The 23,073-nt window shown below is 38.1% G+C and overlaps 1 protein-coding gene across 1 annotated transcript in view; it reads left to right on the top strand.

Annotated features, from left to right (window-relative positions):
* Window positions 1-23,073, top strand: part of LOC149267246 (TLD-domain containing nucleolar protein) — a 178,212-nt gene that overhangs the window by 58,594 nt on the left and 96,545 nt on the right. Inside the window, exons 2-3 of the mRNA XM_089432026.1 lie at window positions 8-537; window positions 637-709. Coding sequence (XP_089288152.1) covers window positions 17-537; window positions 637-709 — 594 coding nt within the window. The 5' untranslated portion in view covers window positions 8-16. The remainder of the gene's footprint in view (window positions 1-7; window positions 538-636; window positions 710-23,073) is intronic.

The raw sequence follows: 23,073 nt of genomic DNA, 5'->3' as shown, positions 1-23,073 counted from the left end.
TTGGCAGGAGAATGACATGGAGAAGAAAAGGAGATATCCAAAGACATTTTCAGAAAAGGGATCATCAGATCAGGCTGGGGGGCCAGACACTACTTCTTTTATGTCCTTCCTCTACTCTTTTCTGTCATGTTCAGAAGCAAGTATTAGGCGTGCAGAAGACAGTGAAGGGAAGGATGAATGCAATATTGAAATGAATGAACAGTACTCAACTAAAGGGACAAGAATTGCTGGGAGCAGGAAACGACAGAGTACCAAGTCTAAGAGTTCCTCAGGCAAAAAACATTATCAAGGGAGGAGCTCTCCTCAAAATTCTAACCAGGAAGATGCTAACGGTGCAGGTAATGGTGATGAAGGTGACCAGCATGTTGTTACAGACCATGATATAAAGTCAGAAAAAGATTTTCACAAATCTGTTCAACAAGACATGCTTATGGAAATGTCTGAGCCTTCCTTGCTTCTTTCAAGGCATTTTAGCAATTATTTGTGTTCTGAACTACCAACATTGGCACAAGGAAGGAAATGGGTGCTCCTTTATAGGTAAAGTGTGTCAGGATCTGGTTATTATTACCTCAGTGCTTTAGCTAAAGATAAGATTAACTATTGTGTAAACACAAATGATTTCTTCTTTTCAAACAGCACATGGAAGCATGGAATATCACTTCAGACTCTCTACCGGAGAAGTACATTAAATCCTGGTCCATGTCTGCTGGTAGGCTACTTCTTGTGTTTGTTACTGGGTTTTTGATCTTCATAAAACTTCGTCAATGTTTTAATGCTTGAAATTATTCTACTTGATAGAATTAAGTGAAACGAATCTGACTGGGCCTTGATATTTTGGAAAAAGGAAAATACTTTATTAAATATACAGAGAAGTTACCTCGGCCGTTTACATTAGACGAATTACTGTATTTCTGATAATTATTTCAGTGTTATAATGACTAGAAGCTAGTTTCCATGGTGGTCAACTCAGCTAAAAACCACCAAAGTTGACCAGTCCAGAGAGAGTCATGGTTCTTGCTTGAACACACACACACACACACATAAAACCTCGCATAAATAAATAATAATAAATGTGAATGATGTGTCATGTCCTAGCGAAGAGAGATGACCTATATAAAGGACATGACTGTTCAACCATGTTGACTAGTCATTGTGTATACGTACATTGCCTCGTGGCACTGTATCATGAAATTATCTATCATCTATTTTATTCATTGTATATATATGTTCTGTCCTATATGGATTTCTGTTTATTTTCTTTATGTCGGATTTTTCTTTAGTAAATGGACTTTGTTCATTTCATTGGTATCAGGACGACATTCCTGATCTGGATTTTGGCCATGCTCAAGTATTTTAAAATATTTTCTGATCATTCGGTCTTTAACCAAAACCCAATTTGATCTGTTAATTTTTCAATGTTTTATGCTGTAACAATCACTTATAACAATTTCTTCTTTCAATAGCAATCAGTTTATCCAATTATCTTCAATCTTCAATAATAGTAAGCAATTGTAGATAGAACAATAAACCAAAATCACAATAGAAGACAGCCAACCAGGGAAAAACCCCACGAGGGGGAAATCCCTTTCCTATTAGATTGTCATCAAATGTTCATGTTAGGATTATTATTCACATCTACAATCCAAAAGTAAGCTAAAGGGATAACAGATTTGTTTTCAACGGAAGATATGATTGGAATTAAATAGCATAATAGAAAAGATCCTTGGTTTCGCTTCTCATATTCATTTACAAAATACAGTTGCTCTTTGTATTATAATCTTATGTTGAGAAACCCTTTTTACATGGAAAATGGGATAGAGGTGTTAATTTAATAAACTTGGGTTTAAGTAGATTTGTTAGTTCAATAAGTGTAAGTTAACAAAATGCCGAAACAAGGTACTTAGATGTAAGTATCAATCTAATGGACATAAGTGAAGATGGATGTAGGATGCATATCTTTGGTTGCTAAAATAGAGCAATTTTTTTCAGAAGGGCATAAACTAGCTATGCAGTAAATAGATAGGAAGGAAGTCGAAGAATTCATAGGTATGTTCAGAGGGGTTTCCACCTATCATTTCTTGTAAATATTTGACATATAAATAAAAAGTTGCTCATCTAATTCTGCATTTTGAATAAAACTTCATATTGTAATATTCGATTTACAGTCTTTTTAAAAGTCTCAAAAATTTATTTTCATCCCAATCTTTCTGAATCCTTATTATATTTTAGAAAGTGTTGGGTTGTCATGTTTAGACATGTATTCCTGCGAATCACACAATATCTTTCTCCTCCTCAATATAGACCTTGTGCTTTTCATTTTAACAGAATACGATCAAACTTATATATTATATAATATTATGTTTCATTACCTCAACCAATGTTTTCCTATTATGGAAATATTTTTAGCAGAAGAATTGTCGATATTCTAATGTCATTACTTTCATAGAATAGTAGTAAACGTCATTAAGGAGTATGGTGAATAAAACACAGTTCCTTGAAAATTTAGACATTTTAAATTTTTTTAGCTAGTAATATCATCATTGACATTTTGTAAATTTCTGAACCTTCTGAACCAAGTGATTTAGGTCGAGGATTGAGTCTTAAATCCTTTTACAAACTTGGTTAGTAAACCATGGTGCCTACTTTACGATATCTCATTTATCCATGTATAAAAACTAGTGAAGAAATGCATGACGTTATTATTTGTACTTTAAAATAACCTTGTCCACAAAAATCCCCTCTTCTAAATTACCAAAATATCAATCAAGGCATTAGAGAATGGAAATGGCAAAAAAAGCAATCACATTAGAAAACAGAAATGGCAAAGTTAGATTAAAAATTGTAACTACCACGGGATTATTGTTCGTGGGCTCGTTTGCGCCATGTCCAGACAACCATGTATTTTCTATACAAGTGGATCTGCAAGCAACAATTAAACAAACAACCAGAAAATTAAGCAAAAGAAAATGTACAAAAGATTTAGTAGCTATTAAATGCTGACAATAAATCAAACAAAGTAGAAATATCCCTCTGTTTCATGTTTCTCTCTACCTTCATCTAACATAGCATGCTCTTATCTTTGAATGTTTCGAGCTATATGTCAGTATCTAAACAAACCTACAATTGTGATGAGGGTTGTTCCCTAGGGTCTTAATCTAAATGATCAACCCCTAAATAGCGACCATATTTGTTAAAATTGGCAACTAGGGCCAAACTCCATGTGGGTCATCTTATTTATGGCAGCTAATATTTTTCTTGGATCCCTCTCATCGAGAGGTGTAGGATTGATCTAAAGATCATCTGATTCCGATAAGTATTCATGGAGTCATGAATTCATTTGCGTTATAAGACAATTCGTCAAGGTCGGCCAACAACCAAATAAACCCCACATGTGCTCAACGTTTTAGTATAAATAGAGGTGGCCTTCAAGTCATTTCAACACACTTGGGATCTTTTCCTCTCTCTACTTGTCTTTGGGTTTTAGTAGCTGGAGAGATCCTAAGGAATAACGTTGCCCTGATTCAGAGGGCAGAAAGCCGGAAAAGCCGGAAACACCGGAACCGCTGGAAAAGCCTTAAAGCTGGAACTGTTGGAAAAGCCGGAAACACCGGAACCGCTGGAAAAGCCTTAAAGCCGGAACTGTTGGAAAAGCCGGAAACACCGGAACCGCTGGAAAAGCCTTAAAGCCGGAACTGTCGGAAAAGCCAGAACTGTAAGAAAGGCCAGAAATGCTGGAAAAGTAGGAACTGCCAGAAAAGCTGGAAAAGCCGGAACTGCCGGAAAAGCCAGAAAAGACGGAACTGCCGAAAAAGACAGAAATGCCAGAAAAGCTGGAACTGCTGGAAAAGCCGGAATTGCTAGAAAAGCCGGAACTGCCGGAAAAGCCGGAACTGCCGGAACTGCCGGGAACAACCAGAACTGCCGGGGACGACCTGTACTGCCGGAACTGTCAGGAACAGCTGGAACTGCCAGAACTGTTGGGAACTGCCAAAACAGCTGGAGCATCTGTCTCCGAAGGAGAGCAGCATGTAAGGGACAACTAACTAACATTGGGACAATTGTATGGTACTTAGTAGCAAATACACCAAGCATGCAAGGGACAACTAGCATGCAACAACAAGCATGCTAAGGACAACAAGCATGCTAGGGACAACAAGCAAGCAAGATGCAACCAACACATAGGTCAGTATGGCAACATGGTGCAACAATGGCACATAATGGAGTACAGTGATGGGTGCAGTCATGATTAATGAAGTGTGATGAGATGCTGCATAGTGATGATGGGTGCAGCATGGTGCAGCGCGGTGAGGTGCAGCATGATGACGAAATGCAACACAACGATAGGTGAAGGAGTCACCTTGGAGAATTAGTTGAAGCAGCATGTCTTCAACTGATCTCATGTATCATCTTCTTAGAGATGATCTATGCTCTTATCTAGATAAGTCAAAGTGTTGACTTCTGTTGTAAACGTACTATCTCTCTCTCTCTCTCTCTGCTGAACTATTGAAGAACATATAAGAAGAATTGATCAAGGGTTTCCCCACATTGGGGTTTGTCCCTGGCTAGCACCACATCTTGTGTCCTCTTGTATTGGCTTGTCTTTTGCGATTTATGTTTATGTTCTATCTGCAGTTTACTTTAATGCTGATGTGATTGCTAATCTGGAAAAGATATTGAGCTAACTGTGAAAATTGAAATAAATTTCTCTAAGCATAGAACATACCTAAAATTAACATGGTATCGGAGTTGAGGTGAAGACAATGCCCAAGCAAGAGTGAAAGAGCAATCACCGAAGATAGTTAGGAAAGGACAAAAGGATCAGTGGATTCCTCATCCCTCTTCAAATTCACCAAGGGTGAAGTCGAAGCAGAGAATATTATCAGAATGGCGCAGCGAAAGTTTCTAATGGCCTACCTAAAGATCACTTCATTGGGAAGTCCAGATCTAAGGGTGGAAGGGAAGGCAAATGCCTTGGTTGCAATAAGTTCGGTCATTATGTGAAGGAGTGTCCGAATGGCAGAGGCACATCTCTTGATGAAGATAACAATCATTCCAGGGACATCTTCAATGATCAAAGGAATGATAGGTAATGCAGGTCATCAAGGAAATGGATGACTCTTCAAAGAAAACAAGGAACCCTAGGTCTGAAGAATCAAATGTTGTTTTTGATAAGATAAAGGAGCGTTATCTTGTATTGGCCCTCTCCTTCAGATTCTTTGAGAATATGGCTTATTGATTGTAGTGCTTCAAGGCACTTCATATGATAGAAGGGTGCACTCTCTAATTTGGTAGAGATGGAAACAATCGTGGGATTATACTTGGAGCCGATGCCACCTATCCCGGAAAGGGTGTAGGGAATGTTAACTCTCAATTGAATAAGGGTAACTCTATTCATTTACAGAATCTATTTTATGTACCTGATCGCAAGAAGAACCTGGTGTCCATCTCGAAAATGGAAGTCAAAGGTTTCAAGGTGGCATTCATCGATGGAAAGGTACGTGTTAAAAAATATAATTTTCAAAGATGCTTTTTCTCATGGGTTCAGGGTTGGCAATTGTATCAAGTTGCAGGATGCATAGTATTCAAAACCGGCCTTGCTAACCGGTTACCGATCTAACTGGCTTGTTAGCAGGCCCATTGGTTGAAACTGGCCAAAAAACCTGGTCAGAGGGGTGACTTCACCAATTTTTGCAACTAATCGGTTCTAACCGGCCGGTTTAGGAGGCAAGCCCACCGTGAGCCCAGTCAACGCGTTTTTCAATGTGTTTTAAGGGTTTTGGAGGGAAACTAAGGGTGCCTTCCCTCCAAAAACACCCTCTCCAAGCCTTTAAGAGGCCCCTCTCCCTCTCATTTGTCTCACACATCTGATTTGGAGTGTTTATGAGTGTTTGTGAGTTTGTTTGTGAGCTTGGAGAGTGTTGAGTTTTTGCTGGAGTAGTCATCTTGGAGTTGGAGTTGGAGCTATTTTGGAGTAGTCATCATGCCTCCAAAAGCCAAAGATACTGCATGGGCTCATTGTGATATGATTGATGACAAAATGATCTGCAAATATTGCCAAAATCCATTGAAGGAGGGGGTATTAACAGGTTCAAGCAACACTTGGCTGGGATAGGAGGCCATGTAAAACCATGTGGAGCACCAAATGAAGTAATAGGGCATATTAGGGCAGAATACCTTCAGAAGTTTGAGACTCAAGTCACTGAACCAATAGAGAAGTTTGTGACTGCAAAGTTTGGGAGTCGAGACTCAACCAACTGAGTTTGATCATGATGACTCATGAGAAGTTTCAAGTGATAATGTTGATCACTATTATCATATATGTAGACTTGAGTCTTGTAGTAGGCCACTAGCCCCATAGTTTGTAGGCTTTGTTTTTGCACTCTAGAGGCAATTTCATTGCTTATGTATTTTGTTGATGATATGTATTGCACTTGGTGCCATTTTGATATATTCACCTTTACATGGTATATAAATGAGCAAACTTTGCATATTTGGTCTCTATTAGCTTGGAATCATGGTTTTAAATCTTAAAAATAGTTTTGTTTCATTAAAAATTAATTATTTAATGTATTTTTTTAAAACCGGTTCGTTTAGACCAAACTAGTCCCGGTTAGATTGGTTCTGGTCGGTAAACTGATTCATTAGGTGGATTGGTCCGGTCACCGGTTTCAGTTTTAAAAACACTGGTAGGATTGTCCATTGGGGATCATGTCAATTGACATATCACATTTATAACACCGGAGGTCTACATATGGGGCCCTACTTGATGTGAGTCAAATGGTGATAGGGATGTTTGAATTCAAGTAGAGCATGAAGGTACATGTCTGAGATGTACCGAAGGAAAATATTATAAGGGGACTATTCCCCTCATGCAGCAGGTCCACAGGTTTGGAATAACCCGAGGAGTTTGAGATTCATGATCGAGAATCTCATGTATACAGGTGGAAGAAAGCCCTCTATGGCTTGAAGCAAAACACCCCGGGCGTAGTATGAGAGGATTGATAGCTGTCTGATGAAGCTGAGATTCACTAGGAGTGAAACCGATCCAAACCATTACCCAAAGGTTGTGGATGATAGACCTCTCATAACGGCACCTTTTGAGGACGACCTATTTCTGATAGGTGCAGACCGTCTCATTTGCAGAAGTAAGAGGGAGTTGGATTCCGGATATGGAATGGTAAACTGCAAGCCTGTGACTACCTCAAGGATCTTAACTTTCAGAAGTTATATGGTATTGATGTCGGACCAGATTTGGGAAATGCCTCTGAGTTTCATAAACTCATTCGTGTTGATGTTCTTGGTGAACTTCCGTCCGGACATATGTTTTGCAATTAGCATGGTGAGCTCATATTTGGTTGAGCCTCACTGGATTGGTGTCAAGAATCTTCTAAGATATCTTCGGGGCACAATCTCTCATGGATTGAGATACATTGCCGGAAATATGAAACTGCATGATTATTCGAATGCTGACTGGGTAGGCAATGTGGAGGATCACTAGAGCACTTTTCAGCGCTGGTTCTCTTTGGATTTTGCTTCGATATCATGGATGAGCAGGAAGAAAAAGTCGGTTGGTATAAACACCGCCGAGACCGAATACATAGCTACGAGTATGATCCTGTGTGAAGCTACATGGTTGCAGAAGCTCTTAAGTGAGCTGTTCGTACACATGATGAATACCACTTGTGATTCTCTGTGACAACCAGAGGGGGGATTCGATTATTGAGGAATCCCGTATTCGATGATTGCTCCAACAGATAGACATCAGAGACTGCCTTATCTGCGATATGGTAAGCCGATGAGTGAGGAGGCTCCATCGCATTGAGATTGATGTACAGGTTGCAGACATTTTGTCAAAGCCCCGGGGAAAGGTCAAATCTGTGACTTTCCCGAACGACTTGGAGTCGTTTGAGAGATCTTCTTATAATGGTCCTGCATGTTGCATGCATTGAGCTCTAGGAGCTCTGGGGGGCTTTGGGTACTTACTAGAGCAACATACGACCACAAGGCGACTCACCCTCCCTTGGTGGTGTGCTATGAACAGGATGATTAATTCTTCTGTGGGCCGGGATGATTAGTTCTCTCGTGGCAACTGTGGAACAGGATGATTAGTTCTCCTGTGGGTCGGGATGATTAGTTCTCCTGTGGCAACTGTGGAACAGGATGATTAGTTCTCCAGTGGGCCATGATGATTTGTTCTCCGCGGCGACTATGGAACAGGATGATTAGTTCTCCTGTGGGCCAGGATGATTTGTTCTCCGTGGCGACTGTGGAATAGGATGATTAGTTCTCCTGTGGGCCAGGATGATTAGTTCTCCGTGGCATCCACTGACAGGATGATTCATTCTCCTGTGGACATGATGATTAGTTCTCCTGTCGAGGCATCCTACCCATGCAGTCTGGGACTCATGGGAAGTACCTCTCATCTAATCAATGAGCAGGGAAATGAGGATAGGGACCATAGTAGTACTATTGATGGACGCATCACTGTATCTACCGTACTCCCTATGCTAGGATGACCTCCATTGATCTGGGATGAATGAAACTGATCTGGGATCAATATGAGTGGTTTGAGACACTCCCTTGTGACATTGATCTGGAATCAGTATGAGTGGTTTGAGACACTCTCTTGTGACATTGATCTGGGATGAATGAAACTGATTTGGGATCAGTATGAGTGGTTTGAGACACTCTCTTGTGATATTGATCTGGGATCAATAAAACTGACTTCGGGTCAGTAAGAGTGATGTGACACACTCTCTTTAGATGAAACTGACTTCGGGTCAGTAGAGAATGGTATGAGACATTCTCGATCAATTCTTCTTCTTCATGGTTCAACAGAGTAGAGCTCAGCAGATCAAAGCAGAGCAGAGCAGAGCGGAGCTCAGCAGATCAAAGCGGTACAGGGGACTGATGGCAAATATAATATAGTCGGACATATGGATCAATGGATGGAGTTCTCCCTAGTTGAGAGGGAGTGTTAAAATTGGCAACTAGGGCCAAAATCCATGTGGGTCATCTTATTTATGGCAGCTGATGTTTTTATTGGATCCCTCTCATCGAAAGGTGTAGGATTGATCTAAAGATCATTTGATTTCGATAAGTATTCATGGAGTTATGAATTTGTTTGCATTATAAAACAATTCGTCAAAGTCGGCGAACAACCAAATAAATCCCACATGTGCTCAACGTTTTAGTATAAATAGAGGTGGCCTTCAAGTCATTTCAACACACTTGGGATCTCTTCCTCTCTCTACTTGTCTATGGGTTTTAGTAGGAGGAGAGATTCTAAGGAATAACGTTGCCCTGATCCAGAGGGCAGAAAGCCGGAAAAGTCGGAAAAGACGGAACTGCTGAAAAAGCTGGAACTGCCAGAAAAGCCGAACAAGACAGAACTGCCGGAAAAGACAGAACTGCCGGAAAAGCTGGAAAAATTGGAACTATCGGAAAAGCCGGAACTACTGGAAAAGCCAGAAAAGCTGGAAAAGCCGGAAAAGCCGGAACTGCAGGAAAAGATGGAACTGTCGGAAAAGCCAGAAAAGCCAGAACTGCAGGAAAAGCCGGAACTGCCGGAAAAGCCGGAACTGTCGGAAAAGCCGGAAATGCCGGAAAAGCCGGAACTGTCGGGAACAACCGGAACTGTCGGGAACTGTGGGAACAGCCGGAACTGTCGGGAACAGTCAGAACTGCCAGAATTTCCAGGAACTTCTAGAACTGCCGGGAACTGCCAAAACAACTGGAGCATCTGTCTCCGAAGGAGAGCAGCATGCAAGGGACAACTAACTAACATTGGGACAGTTGTATGGTACTTAGCAACAAATACACCAAGGATGCAATGTTACAGCTAGCATGCAAGGGACAACTAGCATGCAACAACAAGCATGCTAGGGACAACAAGCAAGCAAGGGACAACAAGCAAGAAAGATGCAGCTAGCACATAGGTTAGTATGGCAACATGGTGCAGCAATGGCACATAATGCAGTACAGTGATGGGTACAATCATGATTAATGAAGCGTGATGAGATGCAGCATAGTGATAATGGGTGCAACATGGTGCAACGCGGTGAGGTGCAACATGATGATGAAATGCAGCACAACGATAAGTGAAGGAGTCGCCTTGGAGAATTAGTTGAAGCAGCATGTCTTCAACTGATCTCATGTATCATCTTCTTAGAGATGATCTATGCTCTTATCTAGATAAGTCAAAGTGTTGACCTCTGTTGTAAACGTACTATCTCTCTCTCTCTCTGTTGAACTATTGAAGAACATATAAGAAGAATTAATCAAGGGTTTCCCCACATTGGGGTTTGTCCCTGGCTAGCGCCACATCTTGTGTCCTCTTGTCTTGGCTTGTCTTATGCGATTTATGTTTATGTTTTATCTGCAGCTTACTTTAATGCTGATGTGATTGATAATCTGGAAAAGATATTGAGCTAATTGTGAAAATTGAAATAAATTTCTCTAAGCATAGAACATACCTAAAATTAACAATATTACTCTTGGTTGCAAATGTCCAAGAGCATCTTCTTGCTATCAACAATCTCAGTGAAGAAGTCATCAATTAGGCTATTGCAAATGTCCAAGAGCATCTTCCTGTTATCAACAATCTCAGTGAAGAAGTCATCAATCAGGCTATGGAAAAAGTGCTCCAACCACAAGGTGACTTCTAAATGTAATGTGGTTGCATTGGTAGGTGCTTATGTGGCTGTGTGTGCTCAATGGTTGAAGACTTCGAGAGTTTATGTCACAAACATGTCTAAGATGCAAATGAAATTTGGAGTGGGGCATCAGTGAATCACTAGATGAGGAATGCATCTAGGTCCCAACAAATTATATTTTCCTATGCTTGACTAAGCAATAACTCAGTTATATTTTATAAAAGGATTGCATGGGAAGCTTGGTATGTTGAATCGAGAGACAAAAGGAATTGCAAATTAGATGTATTTCGAGATGTACTCCGTCGGCTACCACTTGAAAGGGAGCAAGAACTCATTGTTGAACTAGAACCATGATATTAGTTGGTAATTGTTCCTCCTTATAGATATCCCACTTGTTTAAAGATGAAATTGAAAAAATAATGTTGAAGCTCCCAGAGATGGGTCACATTGTCCCTAGCTAGAGTCCATTTGCATCACCTGTGTTAATTAGAAAGGATGGTTCATTCACATTGTGCATTGATTGTTGAGAGCTTAACAAGAGGACTATCAATAATATATATCATATTTCAAGGATTGATGAGTTGCTAAAGTTGCATGATGCCACTATATTCACCAAGATAGGCTTAAAATCTGGTTATCATGCCATTTCAACTATCCAATGCATCAACTATTTTTCGAGGTACCTCGAACAAAAATTTTAAACCCTACTTAAGGATTTAGGAAGTCTGTTCTTTTTTCCTTGGACGACTTCCTTATTTACATTTTGAACACAACTCATGGAGATGCCCAAAATATCCCATTGGAAGGTTCTTAATTCTGTTCATGGTAAAAGGAAATCACTTCCACCAATGCCTGGTCTCACGAACACAGGGTTTGGTTATGTTGTCATCAATGCTAAGGCTTCAACAAACATTTATATATGACTATATTGAACAAGTACATTATTCTTCCATTTTGTAACTGCATTACGCCTGGCTCCTTTGAATGTTAGTGTACACCCCTTAGTATAATTTAACTTGCATTTGCAAAGTCCATAAACAACAATTCTGATCAGTTGGAAGTAGAATATTGACAGACTATATTTTTCCATAACAGACTCTCTTTAATTTTGATTTTGCATACATTCAAAAGGAACCAATTTAGAAATAGGAGCAAAGGAGTTCTTTCAAAGATGACATTTTCCTATTTTATTTTGATTTTACAAGGGGCTAATTTATGAATGTTATGCACATTCTTCATCGAAGAATTTGGAGGGAATGTGGGAGAAATCTCTTAGCAAAGATACTTTGCATCATCCTCTCTTGATTTAAAACTTTGAATTTTATGGTTTAAAATCACTTGGTGTACCTACTTGGCTATATTTAAGTAAATCAATGTTTGTAATACAAATTTTATAGGTGTTATAATTGAGATAGTTTGAACGTAGATGAAAGCTCATTATGAGTTTTGATTTCAATATTACACTCAATAACAATTTCATTATTCAATGATTTAAGGAATGAAAAAGAAGTTGCCACAAAATGTATATTGAGATTAACCATTCAGATTTAAAATAGATCATGTATTTTGAAATGATGAAACATTCACTAAAATATACTCTTTTAATTTTAGACAATAATTTTAGCAATGAATCCATCTTGCAATTATAATCCATGATATAACTCAATTTTGCAAACTTTAAATTTCAAAGTTTTTCTCATAGAAATGTTGTTAAATAAATAAAATTGCGTAATTTTTTTACTTTTATCTTCTATGCTCCTGCCTTATAACGTTTCTTTTGCAACATGTGGTGCAATTGTTAGTTTAATTATTTTTTTTTTCTTTTATGACCAAGGGCCAATTGGCAAAAATGGAGAAAATCCAACTTGTGTAGCAAAACGCTTTAGTTGCGACAACAACAAGGTTGACAAGGATTGATGGCCAAAGGTTGGATTAAACTGGCTTTGTGCAGTGGTTGAGCAGCGAGAGGATCGAACAACTCTGATAGCAATGTAGCGAACAAAGTTCGTATACTCAAAGGAATGCTCTGATACCAATGTAATGAACAAAGTTCGTATACACAGTAATAATCTTCAGAATACTTCAAAGACAAAGACATCCATTGTAGGGCAAGTACTTGCATATTAAATATTATATAAAAGAATTGTTGAGATGATTACAAATGAGGGTGAGGGCCTGCTTATATAACCTAGGTAGGTGCCTTGTCATGAGTGGTCATGCCTTTAAAGCATGCCTTTTCATTACTAATGACTATATAGTTAACCTTATTATGCTTATTATTGTTTACATTAATTTTATTATTTTTATATAAATTATATTCATAAGAATTTCTCGGTAGTACCTAGTGGTCTATCTTCATGGCACAATTATACAAAAGTTATTATGTCTCGGGTGGTTAGATATAGTAACAATGTAACATCTTTACTAAGTTAAAAGCAATACAACATCCATCTAACATTGACATCTACACATCAAGATGAAACCTTAGCATCATTTTAGATGAGGAGGTTAAGCAATGAAAGTAGACCAACCAACAATTGAAGCAACATGAGACATCATCTAACACATCTGAGATCAAGGGCTTGGGAAGTGATGCACCACTGTGAATGACTGATGAGCATAGGTATGCAACTGATGAATGCAAAATAGCACATCTAAGCTAACAAGCAGAAATCTCATCAAAGCAATGACTAATCACACCAACCGATTGTGTCTTTAGGGGTGTTGCATCAAGGGAAACAAGTGGTACATGGAGCAATGGGTTATGTTTCCATGTGAATGTAGGTTGCCATTACCTCGTAGAGTAGGGTGTCTTATCCATTTTATGTTTTGCTTTTTGGAGATGTACCCAATGCCTTTTTCTTGGATCTTGTCTATTTCGAACCAAGAGGAGTTTGTTTTGCTTGCCACATTCTCTTGATTATGTATCTTTTATCCACTTATTAGAGAAGTTGTTTACAAATTCCTTTTCAATGTAGAGAAATTATGTTTGTGTCAAACATATTCTACTAGTGCCAAGCTTCATATTCGAGCGAGAGACTTTCACACATGGAACTTCTCTAAATTACTCACCTCTTCTCTAGAATCAATTCCCACTTTATTGCCTGTAAAAATTTATGCCCCTCATTTCATGCCTTAAACACCGTGGGTTTTTGTTGAAAACACTAACTTCAAACTCCATTATTCACAAGAGTTGTCAAAAATTGCCCCAAAGTTTTTACCTAGATATTCTCCTCAATTTTCTCTTTGCTTATGACCAAAAATTGAACATCCTAATAAGAATCTATGACCATTGAAGTTTACAGTTTACTTACGCTTTTTAGCCCCATCATAGCCTTAAGGCTTCAGAATGTCATTGGTATCCCTCAATTTGGATTTTCCAATTCTGGCCCTATTACCAAACCTTGTTGTTTTATCCTCTTTTGGGAGGGTGACCTTTTACATGGAATATCTCTACAAAGATTAAACCAAAAACTTTGAATTTTGGATTTGTGATACTGCGTTTTGTCTTATTTTATATGCTAGTGGGCACTGGGTTTCACTTCAATTGGACCTCACAATCTTTATATATCTATATTTGGTAGTTCCTACTAGTTTTTCTAAGTTTTAGGATCTAGATAAAACTGTACGTGTATGGAATGATGCCACCAAAAATGAACTCGACACCAATTCTTGAAACACTAACATTTTTCAAACATCCATTAAGCTTCGATCTTTTCTCCATTCTTACGCTCGTAATGTGATTACTCTCCATTTAAATTCCCAACTCCACGCTTCGTCCTCTGGTCAACGTTCAAGTCATTCTACACATAGGCAGATCAACTTCTATAAGTTACAGATCAACGTCACACATGTTGACCCTCCATAGGCGTATTCATATCCTCCACTATGCCGCCGGTCAGCTCCTCTGACTGCGCTGAATTAACTCTAGAGTGGACTGTTTACTTGGTGCTCTGCTCCACTTCATACACTTAATACCATCAACACACTCTATTTCATTTCTTCTGTTCTCACACCTTGCGTATCAACCCTTCAATAATTACCATTCAACATTCCAAATTCCACGAATTACCCCAGAGACAACATTCCAAATTCTATGAATTACAAATTCAAAATTCTTCTGTTCTCCTCTTATACAACAAATACACATGTGCTGGGTGCTATTCGCAAATCATTCACGCCTTTCTATAATAGCAATCTATTCCAGTTGTTATAAATAAACAAAAGACTTCCTCAGGGGTGTATGCTCTGCCTGGAAAATCTCAATTTGAGATTTTTTCGCAGCTTCAAGAAGAATATTTGTCCATGCGACTCAGTTAATTTTAATGCAATTCACAAAGTGTTCTACGACATTTAAATTTTGATGCTAGGCATTTATTCCCCCAACGTAGACCCTTCAAACAAACAATTCGACAACAATGGTTATCAAGCCAATATGATTAGGGGTGAATGTAAATCCATAAGAAATATCTTGATTTCAGTCATCAAAAGGATGTGTAAGTTGTAATAACCTTTTACTACAGGAATTTTGTATCACAAAGATCCTTATCTGAAAAGCCAACTAGTCTTCAAACTCCTGCATATACACTTGATTACGCTTGATTACAGAAACACACACACTCTGAATCAAACCAATCATATTCAAGTTGCCATTTGCATTCAACATTAAAGCAACCACTTCATAATCAATCCATAAACATAGATATAACAGAACCCATAAAATTAATTCAATACCAAATTCCCAATATAGAGGTTTTCTTTTGACCTGATAATACATTCATTACATTGACCCGATTCCACAGTGATTGACCACATTTGGCCTTTGCCTCTTCCTACTCTCCTACTACCTATTCTACTTCTATATCTCTAAACTTGCACATACATCTCAATTTATCCTTGAGAATAGAAAACTGTAGAGATCCCAAGAGATGATCTTTATCCCTTCAAAATAGATCTTGTCTAACTAAATTCACGATTACAATGCTTTTCTAGAGCTTTTACATAATTTAGAATCCTAGAGATTTTTCCAACTTTTATAAGTTCTAGAGACTTTTCTACTTTAAGAATGTTCAAGACTTTTAGAAATTTCATTTTGATGATGCCCCTAAATGCTTCTGCATCAGACTACCCATGTAGAAAAATTTCATGGTCTCCTGACCATGAGTTGTTGTTGCTGACGTCCTCCCAGATCTGATACATAGTTTTGTTGTTGATCATCGTCGTTGTCAAGCTCTTGTACTGCTGCTGCTGCAACACCTTGAATTCCACTACGATTATGCTTTTTCCTTCCTTGCTGCAAACCGGTAGTTTTCACCATGTTGCTGCTCGCTCTTTCAAGTGAAATTTTTCCAGCCAAAATATACAACAATCCAAGCATACTTTCAATCTCGTTCCATGCTTGTAATGTTGTTCTCTGAAATTTTTGTCTCACTTCAATCTGCTGATCAAGTGCTGTGTCGACATTGTAAGCAAACTCTTCCTCCTTTAACTTTGCTGTATCCTTGTTCACAACTACTTTTGCAAGTTGTTCACCCTCAATTTCTGTTCCACTTGCATCATTTTGAAAACTGATAATCGCTTCTGCTGCACCTGCATACACACAATCAATGTGAAGACTAAAAGTTGGCTCTGCCTTCGGCTCATCATTCCTTATGAGCATCCCATTCAAGTATTGATCCTCCTCTCTGCTGAGAACAAAATTTGAACTTTGTTCTCCTCTATCTTCCTCTTTCTTCATGACAGTTTCAAAAGACTGTCCGTTATCTGCAATAACACCTGTAACCCTAAACGAATAATAAGAAAAAACTTAAGGCTTTGTTGCCTCATTTGATGTCTCAAACATCAATTCTTCATTAACCTGATTGCCATCCTCTTCAAGGATTTCTCCTTGCTGAAGTTCACCCCTATGAACTGCCTCCTCACACTCAGTAGCTTTCAGTTCTTCCTTAAATCTGTGTCTCAACATCTGTCTCTGCTTCTTGGCGCATAACCTTTCAATAGGCCAGTTGACCCTTTTCCTCAGATTCCACCCATATCTCTGGTTCTCCTCATTCTGTTGTAGCAACTATGTAAGCACATTCAACCGTGCTTTTATCTCAACGAGTTCCCTCTCGTATTCTTCATCACTCATTTTGCTTATGCCAATTTCTTTGGCATCTCTGTGGCTTCCCTCTGAATTCTTCAAATGACTATCCATAGTCATCTTCATCTTCTCCTCTTCCTTTGTGAGCTTTCCGCTGCCCACTATGAACTGCAAATAACCTTTACAGTAACAAGTATCCTTCCTGCTACACACGCCTCACCAAGCTTCCCACTTGTAATTGGTCTTTGGCATTCTCGGTTCCTTCCTCTGGAACCCCTTTTGAGCACTCTTTGCTCTTCAAGTTTCTGCAGTCACGCTTCACAGTTACGTTATCTGTCAGAATTCTTTTGCCACAATTCTCATATCATTTCTGCTACCAAATCTTTCCTTGCTTCTATTTGCAAACACATTTGAGTAGATTTTTCTGCTCTGATACCACTTGATGCCACCAAAAATGAACTTGGCACCGATTCTTGAAACACTAACATTTTTCAAACATCCATTAAGCTCCGATCTTTTCTCCATTCTTGCGCTCTTAATGCGATTACTCTCCATTTAAATTCCCAACTCAATGCTCCGTCCTTTGGTCAACGTTCAAGTCATTCTACACCTAGGTAGATCAACATCTATAAGCTACAGATCAACGTCACACATATTGAGCCTCCTCCATAGGCGTATTCATATTCTCCACTATGCTGTCGGTCAGCTCCTTTGACTGCGCTGAATTAACTCTAGCGTGGACCGTTTACTTGGTGCTCTGCTCCACTTCAGACACTTAATACCATCAACACACTCTATTTCACTTCTTCTGTTCTCACACCTTGTGTATCAACCCTTAAAAAATTACCATTCAACATTCCAATTTCCATGAATTACCCGATAGATATGGCGTTCTCCTCTTATACAACAATTGTACACTTGTGCTGGGTGCTATTCGCAAATCATTCACGCCTTTATATAATAGAAATCTATTCCAGTTGTTATAAATAAACAAAATACTTCCTCAGAGGTGTATGCTCTGCCTGGAAAATCTCAATCTGAGTTTTTTTCACAGCTTGAAGAAGAATATTTGTCCATGCAACTCAGTTAATTTTCACGCAATTCACAGAGTGTTCTACGACATTTAAATTTAGATGCAAGGCATTTATTCACCTAATGTAGACCCTCCAAACAAACAATTCGACAATAATGATTATCAAGCCAATATGATTAGCGGTGAATGTCAATCCATAAGAAATATCCTGATTTCAGTCATCAAAAGGACATGTAACCTTTTACCACAGGAATTTTCTTATCACAAAGATCCTTATCTGAAAACCCAACTAGTCTTCTGAAAACACAACTAGTCTTCAAACTCCTGCATATACACTTGATTACGTTTGATTACGGAAACACACACATTCTGAATCAAACCAATTATATTTAAGTTGCCATTTGCATTCAACCTGCAAGCAACCACTTCATAATCAATCCATAAACATAGACATAACAGAACCCATAAAATTAATTCAATAACAAATTCCCAATATAGAGTTTTTCTTTTGACTTGATAATAAATTCATACATTGGCCTGATTCCACAGTTATTGGCCACACTTGGCCTCAGCCTCTTCCTACTCTCCTAACTCCTATTCTACTATATCTGTAAACTTGCACATATATCTCAATTTATTCTTGAGAATAGAAAACTCTAGAGATCCAAAGAGATAATCCTTATGCCTTCAAAATAGATCATGTCTAACTAAATTTACGATTACAATGCTTTTCTAGAGCTTTTACATAATTTAGAATCCTAGAGATTTTTCCAACTTTTATAAGTTCTAGAGACTTTTCTACTTTAAGAATGTTCAAGATTTTTAGAAATTTCTTTTTTGAAGATACCCCTAAATGCTCCTGCATCAGACTCCTCATGTAGAAATTTTTTATGGTCTTTTGACCATGAATTGTTGTTGCTGACGTCCTCCCAGATCCGATACACATTTTTGTTGTTGATCATCGGCTTTGTCAAGCTGTTGTGCTGCTGCTGCTGCAACATTTTGAATTCCAGTATAATTCTGCTTTTGCCTTCTTTGCTGCAAACTGCTAGTTTTCACCATGTTGCTGCTCACTATTTCAAGTGAAATTTTTCCAGCCAAAATATACAACCATTCAAGCATACTTTCAACCTCATTCCATGCTTGTAAAGTTGTTCTCTGAACTTTCTGTCTAACTTCAATCTGCTGATCAGGCGCTGTCTCTATGCTGTCAGCAAACTCTTCCTCCTTTAACTTTGTTGCATCCTTGTTCACAACAACTTTTGCAAGTTGTTCACCCTCGGTTTTTGTTCCACTTGCATCAGTTTGAAAACTGATAATCACTTTTGTCGCACCTGCATACACACAATCAGTGTGAAGACTAAAAGTTGTCTCTGCCTTTGGCTCATCATTCCTTATGAGCATCCCATTCAAGTATTGCTCCTCCTCTCTTCCGAGAACAAAATTTGAACTTTGTTCTCCTCTATCTTCCTCTTTCTTCCTGACAGTTTCAAAAGACTGTACATAATTTGCAATAACACTTGCAACCAAAAACAAATAGTAAGAAAAATCACAAGGCTTTGTAGCCTCATTTCATGTCTCAAACATCAAATCTTCATCAAGGTCATCACCATCCTCTTCAAGGATTTCTCCTTGCTAAAGTTCACCCCTATGAACTTCCTCCTCACACTCAGTAGCTTTCAGTTCTTCCTTAAATCTATGTCTCAACTTCTGTTTCTGCTTCTTAGCGCATAACCTTTCAATAGGCTACTTAGCTTTTTTCCTCAGGTTCCACCCATACCTCTGGTTCTTCTCACTCTGTTGTAGCAACTCTGTAAGCACATTCAACTGTGCTTTTATCTCGACGAGTTACCTGTCGTATTTATCATCACTCATTTTCCTTATGCCAATTGCTTTGGAAACTATGTGGCTTCCCTCTGAATTCTTCAAATGACTATCCATAGTCATCTTCATCTTCTCCTTTTCCTCTGTGAGCTTTCCGCTGCCCAGTATGAACTGCAAATAACTTTTACAGTAACAAGTATCTTTCCTGCTAAACACGCCTCACAAGCTTGCCACTTGTACTTGGTCTTTTGGCATTCTTGGTTCCCTCCTCTGGAACCCCTTTTGAGCTACTTGCTCTTGAAGTTTCTGCAGTCACTTTTCACAGTTACGTTATCTGTCAGAATTCCTTTGCCACAATTCTCATATCATTGCTACTATCTGCAAACACATTTGAGTAGATTCTCCCATTCTGATACCACTTGATGCCACCAAAAATGAACTTGGCGCCAATTCTTCAAACACTAACATTTTCAAACATCCATTAAGCTCTGATCTTTTCTCCGTTCTTGTGCTCGTAATGCGATTACTATCCATTTAAATTCTCAACTCAACGCTCCATCCTCTGGTCAACGTTCAAGTCATTCTACAGATAGGCAGATCAACTTCTATAAGCTACAGATCAACGTCACACATGTTGACCCTCCATAGGCGTATTCACATCCTCCACTATGCCATCAGTCAGCTCCTTTCACTGCGCTGAATTAACTCCAGCATGGACCATTCACTTGGTGCTCTCCTCCACTTCAGACACTTAATATCATCAATGCACTCTATTTCTCTTCTTCTGTTCTCACACCTTGCGTATCAACCCTTCAATAATTGCCATTGAACATTCCAATTTCCACGAATTACCCTAAGAGACCTGGCGTTCTCCTCTTATACAACAGTTACACAGGTGCTAGGTGCTATTCACAAATCATTCACACCTTTCTAACATGGCAATCTATTCCAGTTGTTATAACTAAAAAAAATAATTCCTCAGTAGTATTGACTGTTTCATATTTATTATGGTATTTTTTGTAAACAATGTAAGACAATTTAAGTTTGAAACTTTGAAGTTTGAAGTTGGCATTTATAACTCATTGGTAATGAATTATGAATATGATGCTTCGTGAAAGTTGAAACATTTCATTTCATGTTAGATATTCTTTCTGCCACTTCAGACGCTTAATATCATCAACACACTCTATTTCTCTTCTTCTGTTCTTACACCTTGCGTATCAACCCTTCAATAATTGCCATTCAACATTTCAATTTCCACGAATTACCCTAGAGACCTGGCATTCTCCTCTTATACAACAGTTACACAGGTGCTGGGTGCTATTCACAAATCATTCACGCGCCTTTCTGTAATAGCAATCTATTCCAGTTGTTACAAATAAAAAAAATAATTCCTCAGTAGTATGGACTCTTTCGTATTTATTATGGTATTTTTTGTAAACAATGTAAGGCAATTTAAGTTTGAAGTTTGAAGTTGGCATTTATAACTCATTGGTAATGAATTACGAATATGATGCTTCGTGAAAGTTGAAAGTTGAAACATTTCATTTCATGTTAGATATTCTTTGTTATAGTTTTGTTACTTCATAATGGTAATGGTTACAAGTAAAACTTTAGTGATAAGTGATGACAAATGTTATATATTGAATTTTGAAAGCTTGGAACTTTAAGATTGATGAATCATGAGACTCAATATGTTGTATGTTACTAATTTGTGGACATGGTTGATGAAGATTATAACTTCTAGATGATTGATATTATATGGTTCAATCCATGTTTTTATGTTTTGTTATATCTAATTCATCATTCTACATGCTTTTGTTGACATATATGTATCAAAATATATAAAAATATATATTATATAAAAATTCGCTCCCGATTCGATCCTGAACTGGGAGCTTTTGAAAATATCTCTCCCCGCTCCCAAGTAACCTTGCTCAGAGGTGTATGCTCTGCCTGGAAAATCTCAATATGAGTTTTTTTCGCAGCTTCTAGAAGAATATTTGTCCATGCAACTCAGTTCATTTTAACGCAATTCACAGAGTGTTCTACGCCATTCAAATTTAGATGCAAGGCATTTATTCCCCCAACGTAGACCCTTCAAACAAACAATTCGACAGCAATGGCTATTAATCCAATATGATTCGGGGTGAATGTCAATCCATAAGAAATATCTTGATTTCAGTCATCAAAAGGACATGTAACCTCTTACTACAGGAATTTTTTATCACAGAGATCCTTATCTGAAAACCCAACTAGTCTTCAGACTCCTGCATATACACTTGATTACGTTCGATTACAGAAGCACACACATTCTGAATCAAAGCAATCATATTCAAGTTGCCATTTGCATTCAACATGAAAGCAACCACTTCATAATCAACCCATCAACATAGATATAACAGAACCCATTTTTTTTTAATAACAAGTTCCCAATATAGAGGTTTTCTTTTGACCTGATAATACATTCATTACATTGACCTGATTCCACAGTTATTAGCCACACTTGGCCTTAGCCTCTTCCTGCTCTCCTACCTCTTATTCTCCTTCTATATCTCTAAACTTGCACATATATCTCAATTTATCCTTGAGAATAGAAAACTCTAGAGATCCAAAGAGATAATCCTTATCCTTTAAAAATAGATCTTGTCTAACTAAATTCACGTTTATAATGCTTTTCTAGAGCTTTTACATAATTTAGAATCCTAGAGATTTTTCCAACTTTTATAAGTTCTAGAGACTTTTCTACTTTAAGAATGTTCAAGACTTTTAGAAATTTCTTTTTTGAAGATACCGCTAAATGCTCCTGCATCATGGACTATTGTTAAATAAATGTGAAATTATAATGGTCAATTAGATATAAGGCATAGGTATTAATAAAGTGACTTTGACTTTGGGTTATTTTATGCTTCTATGCTTTATTTCCTATGTTACCGGAAACTTGGGGTTGAAGTTAAGGATTCATGGATCTGATCCGGATCCGGATCCAGATTCTTTTGGATCCGTTTGGGATCTGCCAGGTGGGCATTTTTGGAAAAATGATGAAATACAGAGCTTGGAAGCATTTCAACCAAAACAAAAGCAAACCTTGTGCCTTTGGAGGCGAATCCTGCAACAACGAACACAAATGTGCATGGGTCGCAAAATTCGTGTTTTTTTGGCACATTCATTTAGGGTCTAAGAGGGTGACTGTTCCAAGAGAGTGGGGTTAATTTTTCAAGAGAAATAGAGGGCGCTTTTCAAAATTTCAACATGAAATTGTTTTACAGGCTTCAACCTCGTGTAACAGTCATCCTCATAGGCTATGTTGTCACGAAGTAGGTTATCATATGAAGTATATAACTTAGAAGTGAATGATCTAACATGCGATTTTATTTTGGAAGACTTTATTTGTAAAGATGTGGGAATTTATTATTTCTTTAAACTTGGGTTGTAAATGAGTGAGTTTTGGCATTTGCGTTATTTTTGGTTCATGAATA

Source organism: Pinus tabuliformis, chromosome 6 (genome assembly GCF_031772625.1).
Source record: "Pinus tabuliformis cultivar Carrire ecotype Pingquan chromosome 6, CPIR1, whole genome shotgun sequence".
NCBI classification, from domain to species: domain Eukaryota; kingdom Viridiplantae; phylum Streptophyta; class Pinopsida; order Pinales; family Pinaceae; genus Pinus; species Pinus tabuliformis.
The sequence above is the reverse complement of the archived record's forward strand: the minus strand, read 5'-3'. Positions and strand labels throughout refer to the sequence as shown.